This window comes from Astyanax mexicanus, chromosome 13, assembly GCF_023375975.1.
Source record: "Astyanax mexicanus isolate ESR-SI-001 chromosome 13, AstMex3_surface, whole genome shotgun sequence".
NCBI lineage: Eukaryota > Metazoa > Chordata > Actinopteri > Characiformes > Acestrorhamphidae > Astyanax > Astyanax mexicanus.
In genome coordinates this window covers 26,789,571-26,807,935 of record NC_064420.1, presented here as the reverse complement: position 1 = coordinate 26,807,935, position 18,365 = coordinate 26,789,571, and the positions used below count along the sequence as shown (strand labels likewise).

The 18,365-nt window shown below is 39.9% G+C and overlaps 1 protein-coding gene across 1 annotated transcript in view; it reads left to right on the top strand.

Moving 5' to 3' along the window:
* soga1 (suppressor of glucose, autophagy associated 1) overlaps window positions 1-18,365 on the top strand; it is a 102,995-nt gene that overhangs the window by 2,728 nt on the left and 81,902 nt on the right. Inside the window, exon 2 of the mRNA XM_015607622.3 lies at window positions 3,227-3,451. Coding sequence (XP_015463108.3) covers window positions 3,227-3,451 — 225 coding nt within the window. The remainder of the gene's footprint in view (window positions 1-3,226; window positions 3,452-18,365) is intronic.

The window sequence follows — 18,365 nt, the reverse complement described above, 5'->3', positions numbered from 1 at the left end:
CCACCTTGACCATCAAAGACCAGCCCAGATCTTCTGAAACCAGCTTAAGCTGTGTTTTCAGCAGGCAACTGCCACCATCTGTCAACATTTTAGTGCTTATTATGGTTTATTACAGATTTATTGCTATGTTTAGTCTGTCTGAAGAACATTTAGCATTTGCACAAGTGATGGTTAATATATTGCCAAGATTTAGAAGCTTTAACACTTCACTGATTTTGATCTATTTGATCATAAGAGAGGTGTGCATTCGCTGCATTATATATGAGCTGCCCTTTTAGCATGCTCTGATGGCGGGCAGTAAACAGACCTTTATCATTAGAACTGGTACAGTCTTCGAGCAGCTAGATTACAATCATATTTAATATTTTGCTGAATCCAGGTGGGCTGGTGGTCCTGTCCAGGTATTGACCAACAGAACTGGCACATCAGGGGAGCGCATTTTTGGGTGGGTTTAATTCTTAATTAGGATGAGATCTCTTGTTGTGAGTAATTGATAGCTTATTGGCTGATTAATCCATATTGCTCAATAAAAAATACTTAAACAAGGTGATACATTGATTGACATTAGTTTTCCACCCTTCGCTGTGGTATTTTATATGTATTTATTTATTTATTTTACCACACTCTTTTACTGTACAGCTGTGAGGTGTCTCAAATGCTGCACATCTGCTGCAGCTGATACAGCTGCTGCTGCAGTTCACTCGCACCCACCTTTCTTTCACTCCAGTGTTTATGCGCGCTTGCAGCACGTGACTCTCGCTGCAGTGAGTGACCTACATAGTGAAGAACTTGTGTGACCGCACGCTGCGTCCCACCGCATCTCGGGAACCAATGAACGGCATCCTGTGCCCACAGCATCTCGGCAGCAGCCAATTAACAGCCTCCTGTTTACTACACTACTCACTCTTATAAATACTTTAGCTGCCTTATTACAACGGCTGGGTTCAGGGGATTAGCCGGATTTGAAAGGGATGCTATTCCAACGTTGCTTTATTACGTAAGGATGAGTGTAAAGGAGTACAGGAGTATAGATATAGAGTAGGAATACTAGAGGTACTAGATGTGACGCCTAGACTACAAGTTCTGTCTTTTCCTTATTGAGATGGGACCAGTCGTTTAACAATTCACAATTACACTGAGGCTCGTGGCACAATTGGGCTCTCATGAGTAACTAATAGATCTGATTTCTTAGTGCAGCTCACCAGTGAACTTCGCAAGGGCCCAGCCTATGGCACAACTTGGATGTCCTAAGTTGTTTACTGGGCCTTACTTGAAGAAATCTTTATACAATTGCACACCCATGACTCAAGAACAGATTCAGTGTCATAGTAATCCATCTTACCAATGAACTTTTTTTGTAAATATTTTATTATAACTCTTCATGTGTCAACACTGAATATACAGGTGTTGGACAATGAAACTGAAACACCTGTCATTTTAGTGTGGGAGGTTTCATGGCTAAATTGGAGCAGCCTGGTGGCCAATCTTCATTAATTGCACATTGCACCAGTAAGAGCAGAGTGTGAAGGTTCAGGTAGCAGGGTAAGAGCACAGTTTTGCTCAAAATATTGCAATGCACACAACATTATGGGTGACATACCAGAGTTCAAAAGAGGACAAATTGTTGGTGCACGTCTTGCTGGCGCATCTGTGACCAAGACAGCAAGTCTTTGTGATATATCAAGGGCCACGGTATCCAGGGTAATGTCAGCATACCACAAAGAAGGACGAACCACATCCAACTGGATTAACTGTGGACGCAAGAGGAAGCTGTCTGAAAGGGATGTTCGGGTGCTAACCCGGATTGTATTAAAAAAACTTAAAACCACGGCTGCCCAAATCACGGCAGAATTCAATGTGCACCTCAACTCTCCTGTTTCCACCAGAACTGACCTTCAGGACAATAAATTATTGTGGTCTAAAACCAGGTGTTTCAGTTTCATTGTCCAACCCCTTTATGGCACTCCGACACAATGTAAAATAGTCAATGTACAGCTACAGTATAACAGCTTGAAGTTTATGTCAATGATCAACATGCACTGTGACATACTAAAGCATGGCATGATCCAACATGATAACAACCCCACACGATCTTCCAAGACAATCCCTATCTTGATAAAGAAACTAAAAGGGAAAAGGACTGGCCAAGCATGTCTCCTGGTCTAAACCCTATTGAGCATCTGTGGGGCATCCTCAACCATAAGGTTGAAGAGCGCAAGGTCTCTAACATTCACCAGCTTAATGATGTTGTCATGGAGGAGTGGTAGAGGACTCCAGTGGCATCCTGTGAAGCTATAGTGAACTCCATGCCCAAGAGAGTTAAGGCAGTGCTGAAAAATAATGGTGGCCACTCATAATAGTGACACTTTTCTGAGATACTGTATCTACAGCTCTGGAAAAAAATAAGAGACCACTTCAGTTTCTGAATCAGTTCCTCTGATTTTGGTATTTATTGTTATATGTTTGAGTAAAATGAACATTGTTGTTTTATTCTATAAACTGCGGACAACATTTCCCCCAAATTCTAAATATAAATATTGTAATTTAGAGCATTTATTTGCAAAAAATAAGAAAAACAAAAAAGATTTCAGAATTCAAATAATGCAAAGAAAACAAGTTCATATTAATAAAGTTTTAAGAGTTCAGAAATCAATATTTGGTGGAATAACCTTGGTTTCTAATCACAGTTTTTATGCATCTTGGCATGTTCTCCTCCACCAGTCTCACACACTGCTTCATGGAAGTTGGATGGAAGTCTATTATTTTTTTTCCAGAGCAAAATATATATCCCTCTTATTCATAATGGAGCGCATCTGGTTTCAAAACAGTTTACAACATTTATTTATTGTTCTATTACTCAAAAATCATAAAAAGTAACACAGTTTTATTCATATAACATATAGGAAACATATTTTGGCAACTGTTGTTTATATTGTCATATTGTCATTTTCAGGTTAAATTTAATGATCAACCATGCAGTTATAGCATTTAGGAGTTGCAGGGTTAAGAATGATATTGTTAGAGGTCTGGTGTAGGAGTTTACAGGAACACTAAGTTATACTAAGAGATGCTTTGCAGTGTTTTCCCCCACAATTAATGCAACACAGAACAAAACATGTAGCGTAATTTTTTAGCATCTAGCGTCATAGGAGCTTGGAACTATCACAAATTATAGATGTCTGTTCTGGTCAGAATCTCACTCTGTTTGTCTCTATCTGTGTTTTAGGATGAGATGGATGAGCTGCGCTCCGAGATGCTGGAGATGAGGGACATGTACATGGAGGAGGACGTGTACCAGCTGCAGGAGCTCCGACAGCAGCTGGACCAGGCCAACAAGACCTGCCGCATCCTGCAGTACCGCCTCCGCAAAGCGGAGAGACGCAGCCTGCGTGTCGCCCAGACAGGTCAAGTGGACGGGGAGCTCATCCGCACACTGGAGCAGGACGTTAAGGTGAGATAGCGGGAAGTGTTGCACTGAATACAAATACTAGAAAAAAATCTCAATACTTTGTCATTAAAAAGATACAATACACCATTTATTATTTGGCACCATGCGCTAAAATTGACTGAAAATTTGCACCATGTAATATTCTCATCTTAATAACTCAAGAATGCCTTAGCACATCAGCATAAACATAAACCAAAACATATAAGACTATGAAGAGCTAGAAATAAATCCTACTCTTTGTAAAGATTTTAGCTTTATCGCTCCCCGGTGAGGATCCGGGATTAATCCATTGTGGAAAACATTCAATAAAAAGCTCTCTTTCAAAATTTATTTCAAAATAACTTTCTGTGACTTGTTAACTGCTGTGTTTCTTATTTTTTTGTCAAAAACACACGTTTTGTGTTTAAAGTATAATCCTGTGTGAGAGCGAGTTTCCCCGAGGCTGTGCAAACAATGTTTTAACAATATTTTGAATCATTGATTCAAATTTGAACTTGATTCGTGAACCGATTCACTCAATGAGTCAACTCTATACACAACCTATCGTTCCTTAGGTTCCTCAGAGCGTCCAAACACCACGCAAATCACGTAATAAATCACAAAATATAAGCAGATTTAGATATTTCAATGTCTTCCAGCTTTTAAATGCCTTATTTTCCATTTTCTCTTGGAGTGAAGCAAAAAAACGAAACAATGATTTGGTTGTTTTCTTGATTCCAAATGGGAGCGTGCATAGAGGCTGTGCTATGATTATGTCACTGACATATTTTCTCTTTTTCTTTCTGAGATTTTCTGATTAGGAGGGGCTCTCATCTCCTTATACAGGCAAAATTAACTATCAAATAAATTCCATTTTCCGTGTTTTAGGTATTACCCCTCAGTCTTATTAGTTTTTATTAATATTATTATTAGTTGCTGAGTATTAGTGGGTCAGAAAACAATGTCTGATTGTCTGAAAGGCAGAAGCTTTACAGGGCCTGTATAGTAGCATTAGATGAGCTAACTTAGCTTTAGCATTTGTTTGTTTACCAATGGTCTAGCTGCCTTTCTCTCTGTGTAAATTACTTTCTCATGTGATTTGAGTAGCACAGCTGAGAGCTGAGACTGTATTATCTATCCCTCAGTCTGAATGATTATCATGTGCCTTTATTCTTCTCTGATGGTGACAAACTTCCACCAGACACCCCGTGTGTTCACTCCTTTGAATGAAACTATGACTTAATTGTTTACTTTCTTAAACAGAAAGCACCTCAGGCCGTTTAACTTGTGTTTCATTCTGTGAAATGACCTGCGATTGACATTCTGCATCCAGCCAGAAGCAGAATTCCTGCCAAAGCTTTTTAAGAGCCTGCATTGTAGTGCTCCTCTTTGCAAGTCGAGATATTTAGGCTACTGTCTCGTGGCCGAGAGGAACACAATGCTTCCTTTCTCGAGACAGCAAGGAAAACTTAGCCGGTGATGTCATCCTTTTAAGCCGAGTCCTTCTGCTGCTGTTCCTCATTCGATGTGGCCAAGTTGTGTAGAGTTACACCGACGAGTGGCAGAAGATACGTCCTTTCGTCTGCAAAGCTAATACTGGGTGACTTCCAAGTCTCGTTGAGAGCAGGGCCAAATCCCATTTCTCATTTGTACCCCTACCATTTGTTTTCAAGTGTCACATTTACCCTTGAAACCAAGTTAAAAGGGGAAGTAATAAGATATAAATGCTCCCTTAAGAATTGGGACAGCCCTTCAAGAACCTGAGATGTCGTGAAAATAAATAAATAAAGAACACTGATTCTTTACCAAACTGCTAGCAGTGCTCTATAGGAAACCCTGCTGGTCTGTTAGCACTGATAGCAGAGGAGCAGTAATGCTTAGTAATGCTTAACTTGCTACTAGGGGTGATATGGCCCTAAAATAATATCTTAGTATATGCTACTGTATTTTAGTTACATTTAGTGCATTGTATCATTTCAAATAAACATAATTTCTCTGTAAAAGGGAGCAGAAGCTAGCTGTTTGCTAGCAAATGGCTAATTTTAGCCCTCTATCACTGAGGAATTAGAGGTGGATTATACCACTGTTAGTTCCGACCCTGCAGTGTAATTGGCTGAGAGACGCTATACGAGTGCAATTATCAGCCGGTAATGCACTAAAACCAAAGCTCTCCATGTATTACTCCACCATATACAGGTAACCTAGCAACAATGCAGCGCTTACCAGCCAAACAGTTCAGCTACAAACAGAGCAGCAATGGAACGTTTTTAACTCGCGAAGTATTTATAACCAAACAGATCGGATTTAACTTGAAATCTTTTAAAAAACAGCGATAATGGAACTGTGGTATAATCGCAATAATACACTCGAGGTTCATGCTATAAAGTGTAAGCAGTGCCAGTATTACACATTTTAGCACCTTGAAAAAAATTACTGCCCTACTTTTTTCCCCCAAATATTTGTACTAGAAAAATACTAAATAATACAGTCACAAAAATACAGTTTACCTATTCCCTATTTTGTTTAAATTAGCATATATGTATATGTGTACGGTCACACATACATAAAGGGGGGGCGGTATTATTGATTGACTGATCTGCATATTGTGATACATCATCCACACATGTAGCACATGGCGCTCCATAGGGAGAATTTACCACAATAACAGCGTTTTTTAAAAGGAAATGTTTATAAAAATTTTAAGCAGCACTGGCATGTTTTATTACTTCAAATGAACACATTTCAGCTAATAATGGAAAAAATGGAAATATGGTTTAAGGTTTAGTGGCTCTTTAAGGGGGAATCCCATTTGTTGGGTGGATACTTTCAGCTTATTCCCCTTGCAACTCCTTCTAAGTTCGAAAAGGAAGTGTGAAACAAGAAGTAAGGGCACAAATGAGAAATGGGATTGGACCCAAGTCTTTTCTAAACAAGAGATCTTAACCACGCATTTATTTTAAATCCAGCTCGGCCAATCGGGGAACAGCTGGCAGGGCTTGTGAGTTGGAAAGGCCTATCAGAGCAGACTAAACACAGGAAAGAGGAGTTAAAGAAAAAAAAGATTTGAAGGAAAACACTCACACTCACTCACTGTGTCTGTTGAATTCTTTAACCGCTAGCAGGAGTGTCCTAACACTGGGCTGATTGTGTGATGGTGCTACCAGCCACTGCTAGGTCAAATTACACCGGCCTGTGGAGAACTCGCTCTTTAAGCTTTGTTTGGATGCTGTAGCGTGACTGCCGCTGCCATCAGAAAAAAAAGAAAAAACACTCATTCTGTGTCTTGTGCCAGAAGTGCTTCAAGGGAAAATAGATCTAAAGTCTTTACATTTAGCATTTAACAAAATGCTACTGTGGTTTTGGACTGAGAAGTTTTTAATCTTTTGATTTGAACTTAAAAAACATGTGTATCCAGAGCTAAATCATTAAGTGAGGTTAGATTTGTAAATATCGTAACATGCAGGGTGCAAATGTCATTATTTGTAGCGCATTTGTAGCCTTGAAAGCTTAACCGAATATCACCCCTCCAGCTGTGGTCATTTGGTACGCTCCAAATGAATGGACCCCATTCATGGCCCAGTCATGGTCTTGCTCTGGGTCAGTGTAACACTAATGTTTTATTTACTTTTAACTCAACGTTTCACAGCGGTTCCCACGCCCTCCTCCGCCATGGAGGAGTAGCAGATGATATCATGATACAGTATCTTGGTCATGAGTGAAAGGGGACAGTGGGGGCTGAGAGAGCTGATGAGAGAGTCGGACGTTAGTAAGAGCCCAGCACCGTTTCCTGCTCTCAGATGCTCCGACCCCGACCTATTTCTCACACTGACGAGAGGAACAGCTGGGCTCGGTGCTGTTTTGGGAGGTGCGACTGTGGGAGAAACAGGGAGTGACTTGTGAGAAAAGATGTGAAAAAAGATATTGCATCATTTTATCCTGGTTGAAGGGATTAACTGAGGATAGGCTAAAGACTAAGAAACATATTTTAAATAGCAAAAAAAATAGATTAAATCTAATCTTAGCCTAAACTAACGTAAGTGCCAGCGTTTCTTCAACCAGTTGGACCTCATGTTACATATGTAGCATGATCTTAAGGGCCGAAATTGAACAAAATTAAACATTTGGTCGAAAGCTGATTATTATTATTTTTTTTACTTACTTTCATTATAAAACAAGTGGATTTTAGCCATTTTTCTGAGCTGGATTAATCGCCGATCCTTAAAGAGCACTGCACTGGTTAGATAGGGTTGAACCTGAATTAGGAAGCCTAACGTAGCAGGTTTGCAGAGATGCTAAGAAAACAGGCTTGCCTGAGTTGGAGCTATGATGCTAACAGACACAGCAGTCAGTCTCACTGGTATATGAGTGGGTTGGTCGTGATGCTAACAGACAGAATTAACAACATGTGAGCAGGTTACCTGTAATGCTAACTGTTTCCTGAGCTGGATTACCCACTGAGATATAAAAGCATGTCACTAGACATTGTTATACATTTGTTCAGCCAGTTATTTGCTTTTTTTTGGCTGAATTGTGGCATTTTTGCCATCCCTAGCTTGATTATATGTTCACTTAATGGTCACTGTAAAGTAAAGAAATGTATTCTGTGCCTTCACTGTCATTTATACCATATTTCGCGCACTATATGGTGCACCGGATTATAAAGCACATTACTTTCAAGTCAAACGAGCGATGAATGTTATTCTACACAGTTTTTTCTCCTAAAAGCTGTTTATTTGGGTGAGTAAAGTGCTTTCATTTATTTACAGTAAGCTTAGATTTCCAGATTTCCACTAAGGCTAGCTAGACAGCGCTACACTGAGGAACTCTGAGTGTTCTGGTGAACCAGGGCGGTATTAGCTAGCGATTCGTCTCACATAGCTTGTTTTAACACAATAAACAGAAGACTACATTCTGATATACTCACCTCTGAACGGCGAAAGAGCTGACTAGCGCTTAGCACTGTTAGCAGGTAATGCTAATGCTGCTCCAGCAGTGCTTGCCAGGGGTTAGCAGCAAGCTACAGTCCGATATACTCGCCTCTGAACAACGAAAGAGCTAACTTGCGCTTAGTGCAGTTAGCGGGTAATGCTAATCCTGCTCTGGTAGTGCTAGCCGGGGTTAGCAGCAAGCTACAGTCCGATATGATCGCCTCTGAGTGGTGAAAGAGCTAACTAGCGCTTAGCATGGTTAGCAGCCAATGCTAATACTGCTCGAGTCTCTGTGCTGGAGAACTAAACTACATAACTAAACCATAACACTGTACTTCAGTGGAGTGGCTTTACTGCTCCTTAATATCAAAAATGATTTTTGGAAAAATGAAAGGTTTATAGTGGGAAAAATTCGGTAACTGAACAGTACAGTAGAGAAACAGTATCCAGAAAAAATTGCCATACAACAACACCTTCTGGCAAAACCTTCATCAGAGTCTGATCCCATCAGAATATGCCCCTATGGACAGTTTCTTGATGAAGTATTGCAGCCAATTTAAGTAACTGTGACAACCCTAATTTCATACATATTGCACAGCTCTACCGCCTGCATATCTTAGGTCTCATTAGCCATCTGCAGTCGGCACCATGTGTCCCTGCATAGCAACAGCTGAGGAGCAGACCTGATGCACACAAACAGAGGGAATAATAAAGCGAGGGCTTGATAAAGGAGAAGGCATGTTGTTTGGTCAGTGTTGCCTCTGTGTTTACACAGATAACAGCTTAAGCTGCAGCATCCTGGAGATAAAGGCATGGCGAGTGTGAGGGGAGCCCAGAGAACGAAATGCAGAGAGAGAGCGAGAGAGAGAAAACAGAGAGGAGAAATGTAACAGGGCTACCTTCCTTACACCTCAGCCTCAAACAATTCCAGGAAAAGCACCTCCCTCCCCCTTTTCCCTTCAAAATTCCACACACGGCGATGAGGGTCGCATGCATAATCGCCCATGTGCTACATTCACATGTCACACAGGTCCAAAACATCCAGCAGGCTGGCAGGACAAAGCCCTGCTTTAGGCCCACAACCTGCCCCAAGTGATGGGTGACAAGAGGCCCCCGGCACACTAAACAACACACCCCATGTGTCTCAGTCGCCTGAAATCCAACACAGGCTGAGATTAGCAGACGAAAGCAAATTTTGTACAAGAATTCTTTGTAGAAGTGCAGCAAGCATTTGCAGTATAGATTTTAATGTGTATTCTTTGAAATAGTGATATGAAGAAGATATGTGCTGAATCAAAAATGCTACAACCAAGCAAGGGTTCTGAGGATTCTAACAAAGCCGCTGATTCTGAAGTAAATCTCACTATATGGGTTTACATAATAAAAAAACCCTGTGTATTGAAGAACTCTGATTTTCCTCAGAAAATCAGTTAGTCAAGGTGGTGCCTTTGTTGATGGATAATTAGCATCTTCCAGGTTAAAGAAATATGTAAAAAACAGCTCTGGAAAAAAATAAGAGACCACTTAAAAACAATGGGTTTCTTTGATTCTACCAAATTAAAAAACTCTGGAATATAATCAAGAGGAAGATGGATGATCACAAGCCATCAAACCAAGCTGAACTGCTTAATTTTTTGCACCAGGAGTGGCTTAAAGATATCCAAAAGCAGTGTGAAAGACTGGTGGAGGAGAACATGCCAAGATGCATGAAAACTGTGATTAAAAACCTGTGTTTTTACACTAAATATTGATTTCTGAACTCTTAAAACTTTACTTTTCTTTGCATTATTTAAGGTCTGAAAGCTCTGCATCTTTTTGTTATTTCAAACCTTTGGCCAGTTTTACTAGGTCTTGCAGTGTTTTTACGGGTTGTTCATTGCTGACAAATGTATGCAAATGCACACACCCAGCTTGTCTAATCTTTGTAAAACAGAGCAGACATACAGCTCTGGAAAAATAAAGAGAGCACTTCAGATTCTAAATCAGTTTCTCTACTTTTGCTATTTATAGGTATACGTTTGAGTAAAATGGACATTGTTCTTTTATTATATGAACTACAGATAACATTTCTCCCAAATTCCTAATAATTAATAATTTCGAGCATTTATTTGCAGAAAATGAAAAAAACAAGTTATTAAAATTTCAAAAATTAATATTTGGTGGAATAACCCTCGTTTTTAATCACAGTTTTCACGCATCTTGGCATGTTCTCCTCCACCAGACTCCACCTCCTCTTACACACTGCTTTTGGATAACTTTATGCCACTCCTGGCACAAACGTTTAAGCAGTTCAGCTTGGTTTGATGGCTTGTGATCGTCCGTCTTCCTCTTGATTATAGTCCAGAGGTTTTGAATTTGGTCAAATCTAAGAAACTCATCGTTTTTAGGGGTCTCTTACAAACAAGCATGAACCTAAAGGCTTACTGTCAGGCAGGGTCTAGAGGGGTATAAATCCCCTTATCATTGAGCTTTGAAACAGTAAAACTGTGTTCTCTGGAATGATGGATGGATGTTCTATCCAGTACTTTTGGATACTTTTGCTTGGGGAGTTGCAATAAGTTGGGGTGGTGATCATTCATCCAACATCCTGACCTTATTGCTGCTGCTGTTTTTGTTGTTGAAAGCAATCAGGTTTTCACAGCACTCTACAAAACTTTAGTAGAAAGCTTTCCCTGGACAGCGAGACATTTACTTAAACAAAAGCAGGATACACTCTGAACGAGCCAGTGTCCCAATACTTTGGCCCAAACTAAGGGCTCAGTATCCAGACATTGCTTTAGGGAAAATGTAGGGCAATTAAATACTGTGAATACTTCTTTTTAGCGCTCTTGAATCGTCTGTATTATGCGGCTAAGTGGAATAAGCTGGGGTTAACCGAAGGGCAGCCGAGCTTTGCTAAGCTGGTTTGGGTTGCGTTTAGTAAGAGAGTGAAAGAAAGATAGAGAGAGAGACAGAGAGAGAAAGAAAGAGAGAGAAAGAGAGAGAGTGAGGGCTGTCCTCAAACAGACCTGTATAGATAGGATCAGTGGGGAAGTCGTTAGAAACGACTGTTTGGTGAGTGGGCAGCTGGGCCGATGCTGACAAGCAGGATCAAGGCGGTGCGGCAGATGCAAACACACACATACACACACACACACACACACACACACACACACAAACACATAAAAGGGCTACTTTGATGGCTAATTGTCCTCCTTTGATTCCCGTTGTCGTTGATATGGCATACAGACACAACAGATTAGGCCTGACTGCAGTAGAGGGGGTTGGGTAGTTGTGTCGTCTGCAGCAGAGGTGGTGGTTGAGCGGGAACAGCAGGACTCCAGACGACTCTAAACACCTTTAAACACCTTAAAACAACAGAACCATGATGTTCTCACTTCTACACCAAAAGCATACATCTCTAGTCTCCTCTGTTCCTCCCAGCCTTCAGGTATCTTCCTCTTAAACCGTCTATCAGAGGTTTTACACCATTTAGAATAGAGGTGGAGGGAGCTGCTGGACACTGTGTGCTATTTTTTTGAAAAAAGTATCAATAGCAAAATTTGATTTTGACTAAAGTGTGCTTAATGTCATTTTACACTGAGTCAAATTCTGGCAGAACCAATCAGAATATTCCTTGAATATTGTGAACATTGTGAACTTAGTGCAAGTGCAGCGAGAGATCTATAACGTGTGCTGCTAGTGCAACAGTGACTTAGTGACAAAGAATGATTCACACACAGCGCTTTATCACTAACGTGGAACTGACAACATGCTGGTTTGCGAATCTAATTTTAAACCAACAAACTTAGGTTTCGTAACAAGGAATGTTCGTTCGCAGCTGTTTACCGCTGCTGTGCAACGCCCTCTGTTGATGACATATGATGTCATTAAATCTGGTGGAAACAGACAGAATTGATTCAAGAACCAGAGTTCTTTTGCTGGAAAAACACTAACAGTGATCTAACTGTGCTAGCTAACATCCCTGCAGAACATTTGGTGCTGGCACTCCATCGTATCATGCACTGCATGTAGGGTAGTAAGTACCAGGGTGGGCACAAAAAAATAAAAAATCAGGCTAGTGAAAAATCATCATAATAGTAGTAGGCCTGGACAATAATTCGATATCGGTATTTATCGCGATATAACGGTGATATCATTTTTGTGGTATATCGATATGTATTATTTACAGAATCTGTCACGGACATGCGTTTTACTGGCGTCAGCTCGCCGCACAGCTGAACACAATCAGCTTCCGTAGCTGGACTATCTCTGTGCGTGATGACGTAATCACATAGGCACGTAGCCAGATAGGCTAGGCTAGGCTAGATTTGGCTAGGCTAGGCTCGGGTCCGCTACGCATCTAAAATGCCTCGCGCTGGAGCCAAACGGAGCCGGCACGAGCGGATCCAAGGTTAAGGTAGGCTCGGTTTGCATCTGAAATGTTCCGCGCTGGAGTGGAACGGAACGGAACCGAGCCTAGCCTAGCCTCGGGTCCGCCCACGGGTCCGCTCGGTCCGCCTCTGGTTCGCTCGGTCCGCCCACGGGTCCGCTCGGTCAGCGGTCAGTTGCGGGTCCTCTTTGTCATCAGCGGGTCCTCTTGGCTCCCAGCGCGGGACATTTTTGATGCAAAATGAATGCCCCTGCCGCTTCCACAAGTGATTAATTGAAGTATGGAGGTCTAATTCAGTGGTGAGGATTTGGTTCAACTCTCGAAGGTCTGCTAAACTTCAGTTTGCTGCTAATTGTGCCGGAGAGTGGAGCCGACCAGCAGCGGTAACGTTAAAACATCTAATCTGTTCCACCACCTCAATCAGTTCCACTACATACAATGTTTTCCTTATGCTGGCTGAATCACTTTTATAGCTTATGTTGTAAGTTATTTAAGTTATTTAAAGTTTATGAATCCTTTAGGTTTGTTTATTTGACGGGGATATCATGTTCCTTTTATGTTGTATGTTAAAGAGTTGTATTTTGGCTGAAGCACTTTTGTAGCTTATATTGTAACTAAGTTATTTATAGTTGATAAAGCCTATAGGTTTGTTTATTTGACGGGAAAATCTTGTTGCTTTTATGTGTATAAAGGCTTCTTGTGTTCTTTATCCTAGTTGGAACACTTTTGTTTTGATCTGTTAAATTTGTTTACAAAAGACTAAGAAGCTCTGCTTCTATCCTAATTTTAAGTTATTTTTTATTGGTAATAGTTATATTGGCTTATGTTTGACAGGGATGTCATGTTTTTATTTTGCTATATGCAAATAAAATTGAGCATTGATTTATCTTGACTATTGTTTATTTCTTAAGTATTATAATGTTTTCGTGAAAGGAGGTTTCAAAGACTTAAATTAAGTAGACAGTAGTAGGTACTAGGGGTGTGCCATATCATATATCACGATATTATACTCTGAAATATCGTGCCACATCACTCACCCCTAATTATCACATCTGGGTACTAATTTTTTTGCTGTTTTAAGCAAAAGAAAAACTCACACATTTCTAATTTCCTATTAAATATCTACTAGAGACAGATTATATCTGTAAAGTGTCATTTATTTTACTTTAATACTGGATATATGGAGATATTTGGAGTGCATTATTATTATTAGTATCATGTAATTCTCAATTATTGACTTCTGTTATAAATCTGCTAAAATTATTGTTTTTTTTTTAATATCTTAAAGGTGTGCAATATCATATCGTATACAATAATAAAAAAGTTTTTTGTTTTTTTGTCATATCGCCAAGAGTATCGTTATCGCGATAATACCATGAAATATTGTGATATTATTTTAGGGCCATATCGCCCACCCCTAGTAGGTACGTATTTCCATTGCAGGGATTCTTAGCAGTTTTCTGAGGCCTTCTAAGTATTTATATCGATATCGGAATTATATCGTATCGACCGAAATTAAGGAATATATCGTGATATGAATTTTGGCCATATCGTCCAGCACTAAATAGTAGTAATCATAACAACATATTTAAAATAAAAATATGTAAAGCATGTTAATAGACATAAACAATACAAAAGAAACATGTTTGCTTGAGAAAAAGCTGTGTTTTATGGTAGCCGTGTGTACAGGTATATGTTTCAAGTGATGTTAGTGTAGCAATTTGGATTAATTGGAAGTCAAACTTTGGAAATAATTTGCATAAACCAGAATTTAAAGTCCTATAAAATCAGCAAATCAAACGATTATCAAATGACACCATTAAATCCATGAGGAACACCTTTTATACTATCACTCATAAAAGTGCTATTACTGTATCACTTTGAGTTAAAGGGAAGTCAAACCGAGGAAAAATGATTATTCAGTTTTGCATAAACCAGATTTTCAAGTCCTATCAGACCAGTAAATCAAACTGTTATATAATGACAGTTTTAAATCCTTGAACAACCCTTTCCATACTGTTAATGAAATAAATATCAACTGATATGATATCATGAAAGTATTGTAGCATTTTGCATTCATAGAAGGTTAAACTTAGTGCCAGCGCTGGGAACATTAGATCTTGACATTTATTAATTTCCACACAATGTGGAACACAAACTGTGACCAAGTGAATAAGTGTAACATTAGTTTTACATCCTAGTTAAAATATTTGCTGAGTATAAGGATTATTCTGATTGGTTCTGCCAGAGTTTGACTCAGTGAAAAATGACATTTACATGTTTTTTCTCCTTCAGCCAAGACTTACTCAAAAAACAAGACATACGTCTGCAACGTTTTCATCTTAAATTTTACCCTGGAGCTACGAGACAAATGTAACTAACAAGTCATGAAATTTTATAGCTTAGCAATTAGCATCATTCAATCTGTGCGCATGTCATTACATCACTGTGTTGAGTTGTTAAAAGGCCCATATCCTTCATTTTTCCTGTGTTTTATTTCTCCTTTCCTGACTGATGACAGTAAGCAGATGGTCTGAGTTTATCTAGAGCTTATCTACACTGTAAACACTTACAGCCCCTAAAGATTACCTGCAGATGTTCTGATTGCTAACAGACATTGTAAACACATGACAATTAGTTGAGCTGTGTCAGGGCTAGATGTAGAACCGGTGTAAGGGTTAAGTTTAAGGTCTGGGTAAAGGTTTAAAGACCAGGTTTATAGTTATGATTAGGGTCAGATGTAGGTTTAAGACGAGGGTATAGGTTAGATTTAGGTTCTGGGTTGAAGCCCACCTTGGCTCGCGACCATTTACAGGCAGAGCTAAGCCAAGCAGGGACACTGTCTCGTCAGACAGGAGCTAACAGTGCTAGGAACAGGAGCATGGCTGTTCGTTCCTTTGTTATTTGTGTAAATAACATATTAGTGTTATATGCTTTGCCCAGTAAATCAGAGCTAAGAAACAAATGGTTAGAATTTGTTTATGGAATGCCACCAACGAAGCACAATTGAGATAGGTAGGTGTATTTTTAAAACAGTTCTGTTTACACCAGTTAAAAGTAATAATCCACCTAGAGGTTTTGTTCCCACTGCCTTGGGCGGTTCTGCTGCAGCTCAGCCAGTGTAAAAATGTCTTTATTTTAAAACGTTTCTAAAACTGTTGTCCATCTCCCTGGTGTCGCACTGCTGTTAGCCAATCAGAGGCGATATGTTTGCATGTGTGAAGATTCATGAGCAAGAACCGAAGTCCTGTCATTTCTCCCTCCACTCCTCCACCGGACTAAAGCAGTGGTATAACTGATCACCCAAGCACTTTTTTTTCACAAAAAACAGCTCACATTCATTTATACCTGGGACCACAACTAGACATTTTAAAATAAATTCAAAAAACGATGGAATGAAACCTTAAATTTTATGGTCCCTTATCCACTGGTCCCTGATTTGTGTTTTATAGATAGTAATGTTGATTTAAGAGACAAAATTACATTTTTTATTTTTTTTTTGTTTATCTGACAGTACAGCAATTGAATAATACAAAAAACTGACAGCAAAAAAAAAAAACAATAAATAGAAAAGTACATTTCCTAAGACTACCAGACTCTTCAGAACTTTAAAACCGAAATTATATAATTAGATTTTTAACATTATCAATAATTGAGGTAGCACCCTTTGTTACTACCACTTTAAATTACTCTGACAGACAGAAGCAGGTGGCTTCAGAAGACAGGAAGGCGGAGAAAAGAATGCAAATGAGTCAAGCCTGAACAGCCACTCACAGAGGCCCATTAATAAACGGCACTTGTTTTGGGGTTGCAGGAACCCAGTCACTGTTGAGCTCCAGCACATGGGTTAGGAACATACTTTACCCGACTGTATAATAGAGAATGAGAGAGAGAGAGAGAGATGCTGAGGGAGGGAGAGAACTGAACAGATGGAATGGAGTGAGAGTAGAATGAACAGAGAGATGGTTTATTCTGATGAAATGAGGGATGGAATGGAAATATAAAGGGAGAGAGTGAGAAAGAGAGAGAGAGAGAGAGGGAAGCAGGGATAGAAGGAGGGATCTGATATGAATTAGAGCGTGGTATGGATACAGAGGGGTATTGTGGGTACTCAGCTGCCCCCTGGCACTGAATCAGAGAGAAAGAAAAAGAGAAGGAGAAAGAGAGAGTGGTAAAGGGTGGATAAGAGAGAAAGGAGAGAATGGTCTGTGTAGTTACACTCACAAATGATCACTGTGCTCCTGCTTTACACAGCTCTCAGTCCATCACCATCACAGTGCCATCACTGTGACTGGTAATGACCAATGATCACTGATTCATTTATTTAATAAACAACTGTATTGGGATAAGTATTAAAACAATGTTACCATTATCTGAAATATGACTGCACCAAAATACAGTATCTCACAAATATTTTCATGGGACAACACTAAAGAAATGGCACTTTGATTCTGTGTCTAAACTGCTGGAAATAAAAGCATGTCTCCAGACCTAAACCCTATTGAGCATCTGTGGGGCATCCTCAAACGAAAGGTGGAGTAGCGTAAGGTCTCTTACATTCACCAGCTGTCGTCAAAATTTATATCACGATATAATCCTTAATTTCGGTCGATACGATATAATTTCGGTCGATACGGTGCGGAACCGAGCCTAGCCTAGCCTAGCCAAATCTAAACTAGGCTAGCCTAGCCTATCTGGCTACGTGCCTGTGTGATTACGCCATCACGCACAGACATAGCCCAGCTACGGAGGTTGATTGTGTTCAGCTCTGGGGCGAGCTTACAATAGTAAAAAATGTCTGTCCGTGTAAATAATACATATCGATATACCACAAAAATGATATCACCGTTATTGAAACATTTCTTATCGCGATAAATACCGATACCGAATTATTGTCCAGGCCTAGTGTAGCCCAACTCTGAAACACATATATGCACTGACCAGTGGCCAGTTAGACAAGGCAGATGGTCGATACTGGATGTTGGTGATCTTCAGGCCCTCAGGCTGCTCTCACTGCATTTAAAACAGGCATTATTTTGTACTGGAAATCACAGCATGAGCTCAGATGCCTCATTTATCTCAAGCATCTCGGAGGAAACATGCTGATCTAAGATCACCTCTCATCAGCTGTCTAATAGATTCCATTCCACCAAACTTCTTTGGCGGTGCTGTTCTACACTGCGAATTGGTATACTGCTCAGCACTAATGTCATGTTAACTGACAGATATGTTTGAAATATGTTATATACATTAGCATCACACTTGGTGCCACTTTGCACTGCATTAAAACATATTTAAGGACACCAGGGCCTGGTTAGTGTTTACAATTCTCTGTAGATCACATATGATTTGAGCTTTGCTCTGTGTGTATTATGTGTGCATGTGTGTGTTAGTGTGAGAGAGGGAGAGGCAGGTGTGTTCACCTTGGTATCTCTGTTTGACTAATATCAGTAACAGCCCTCTTAACATTTTATTAATGACTTAATGATGAAAGGTTTTTAATGAGCTCAGTGCACCCTGAGGTGTGAATTGTAAAACTCATAAACTGCCCTTCTTCAGCACGTCTTAACCTTCTACTGCTGCACTCCTCAACCAAGCACAGTGGAAATGATACGATAAAATGATCCTAGAATTGCTA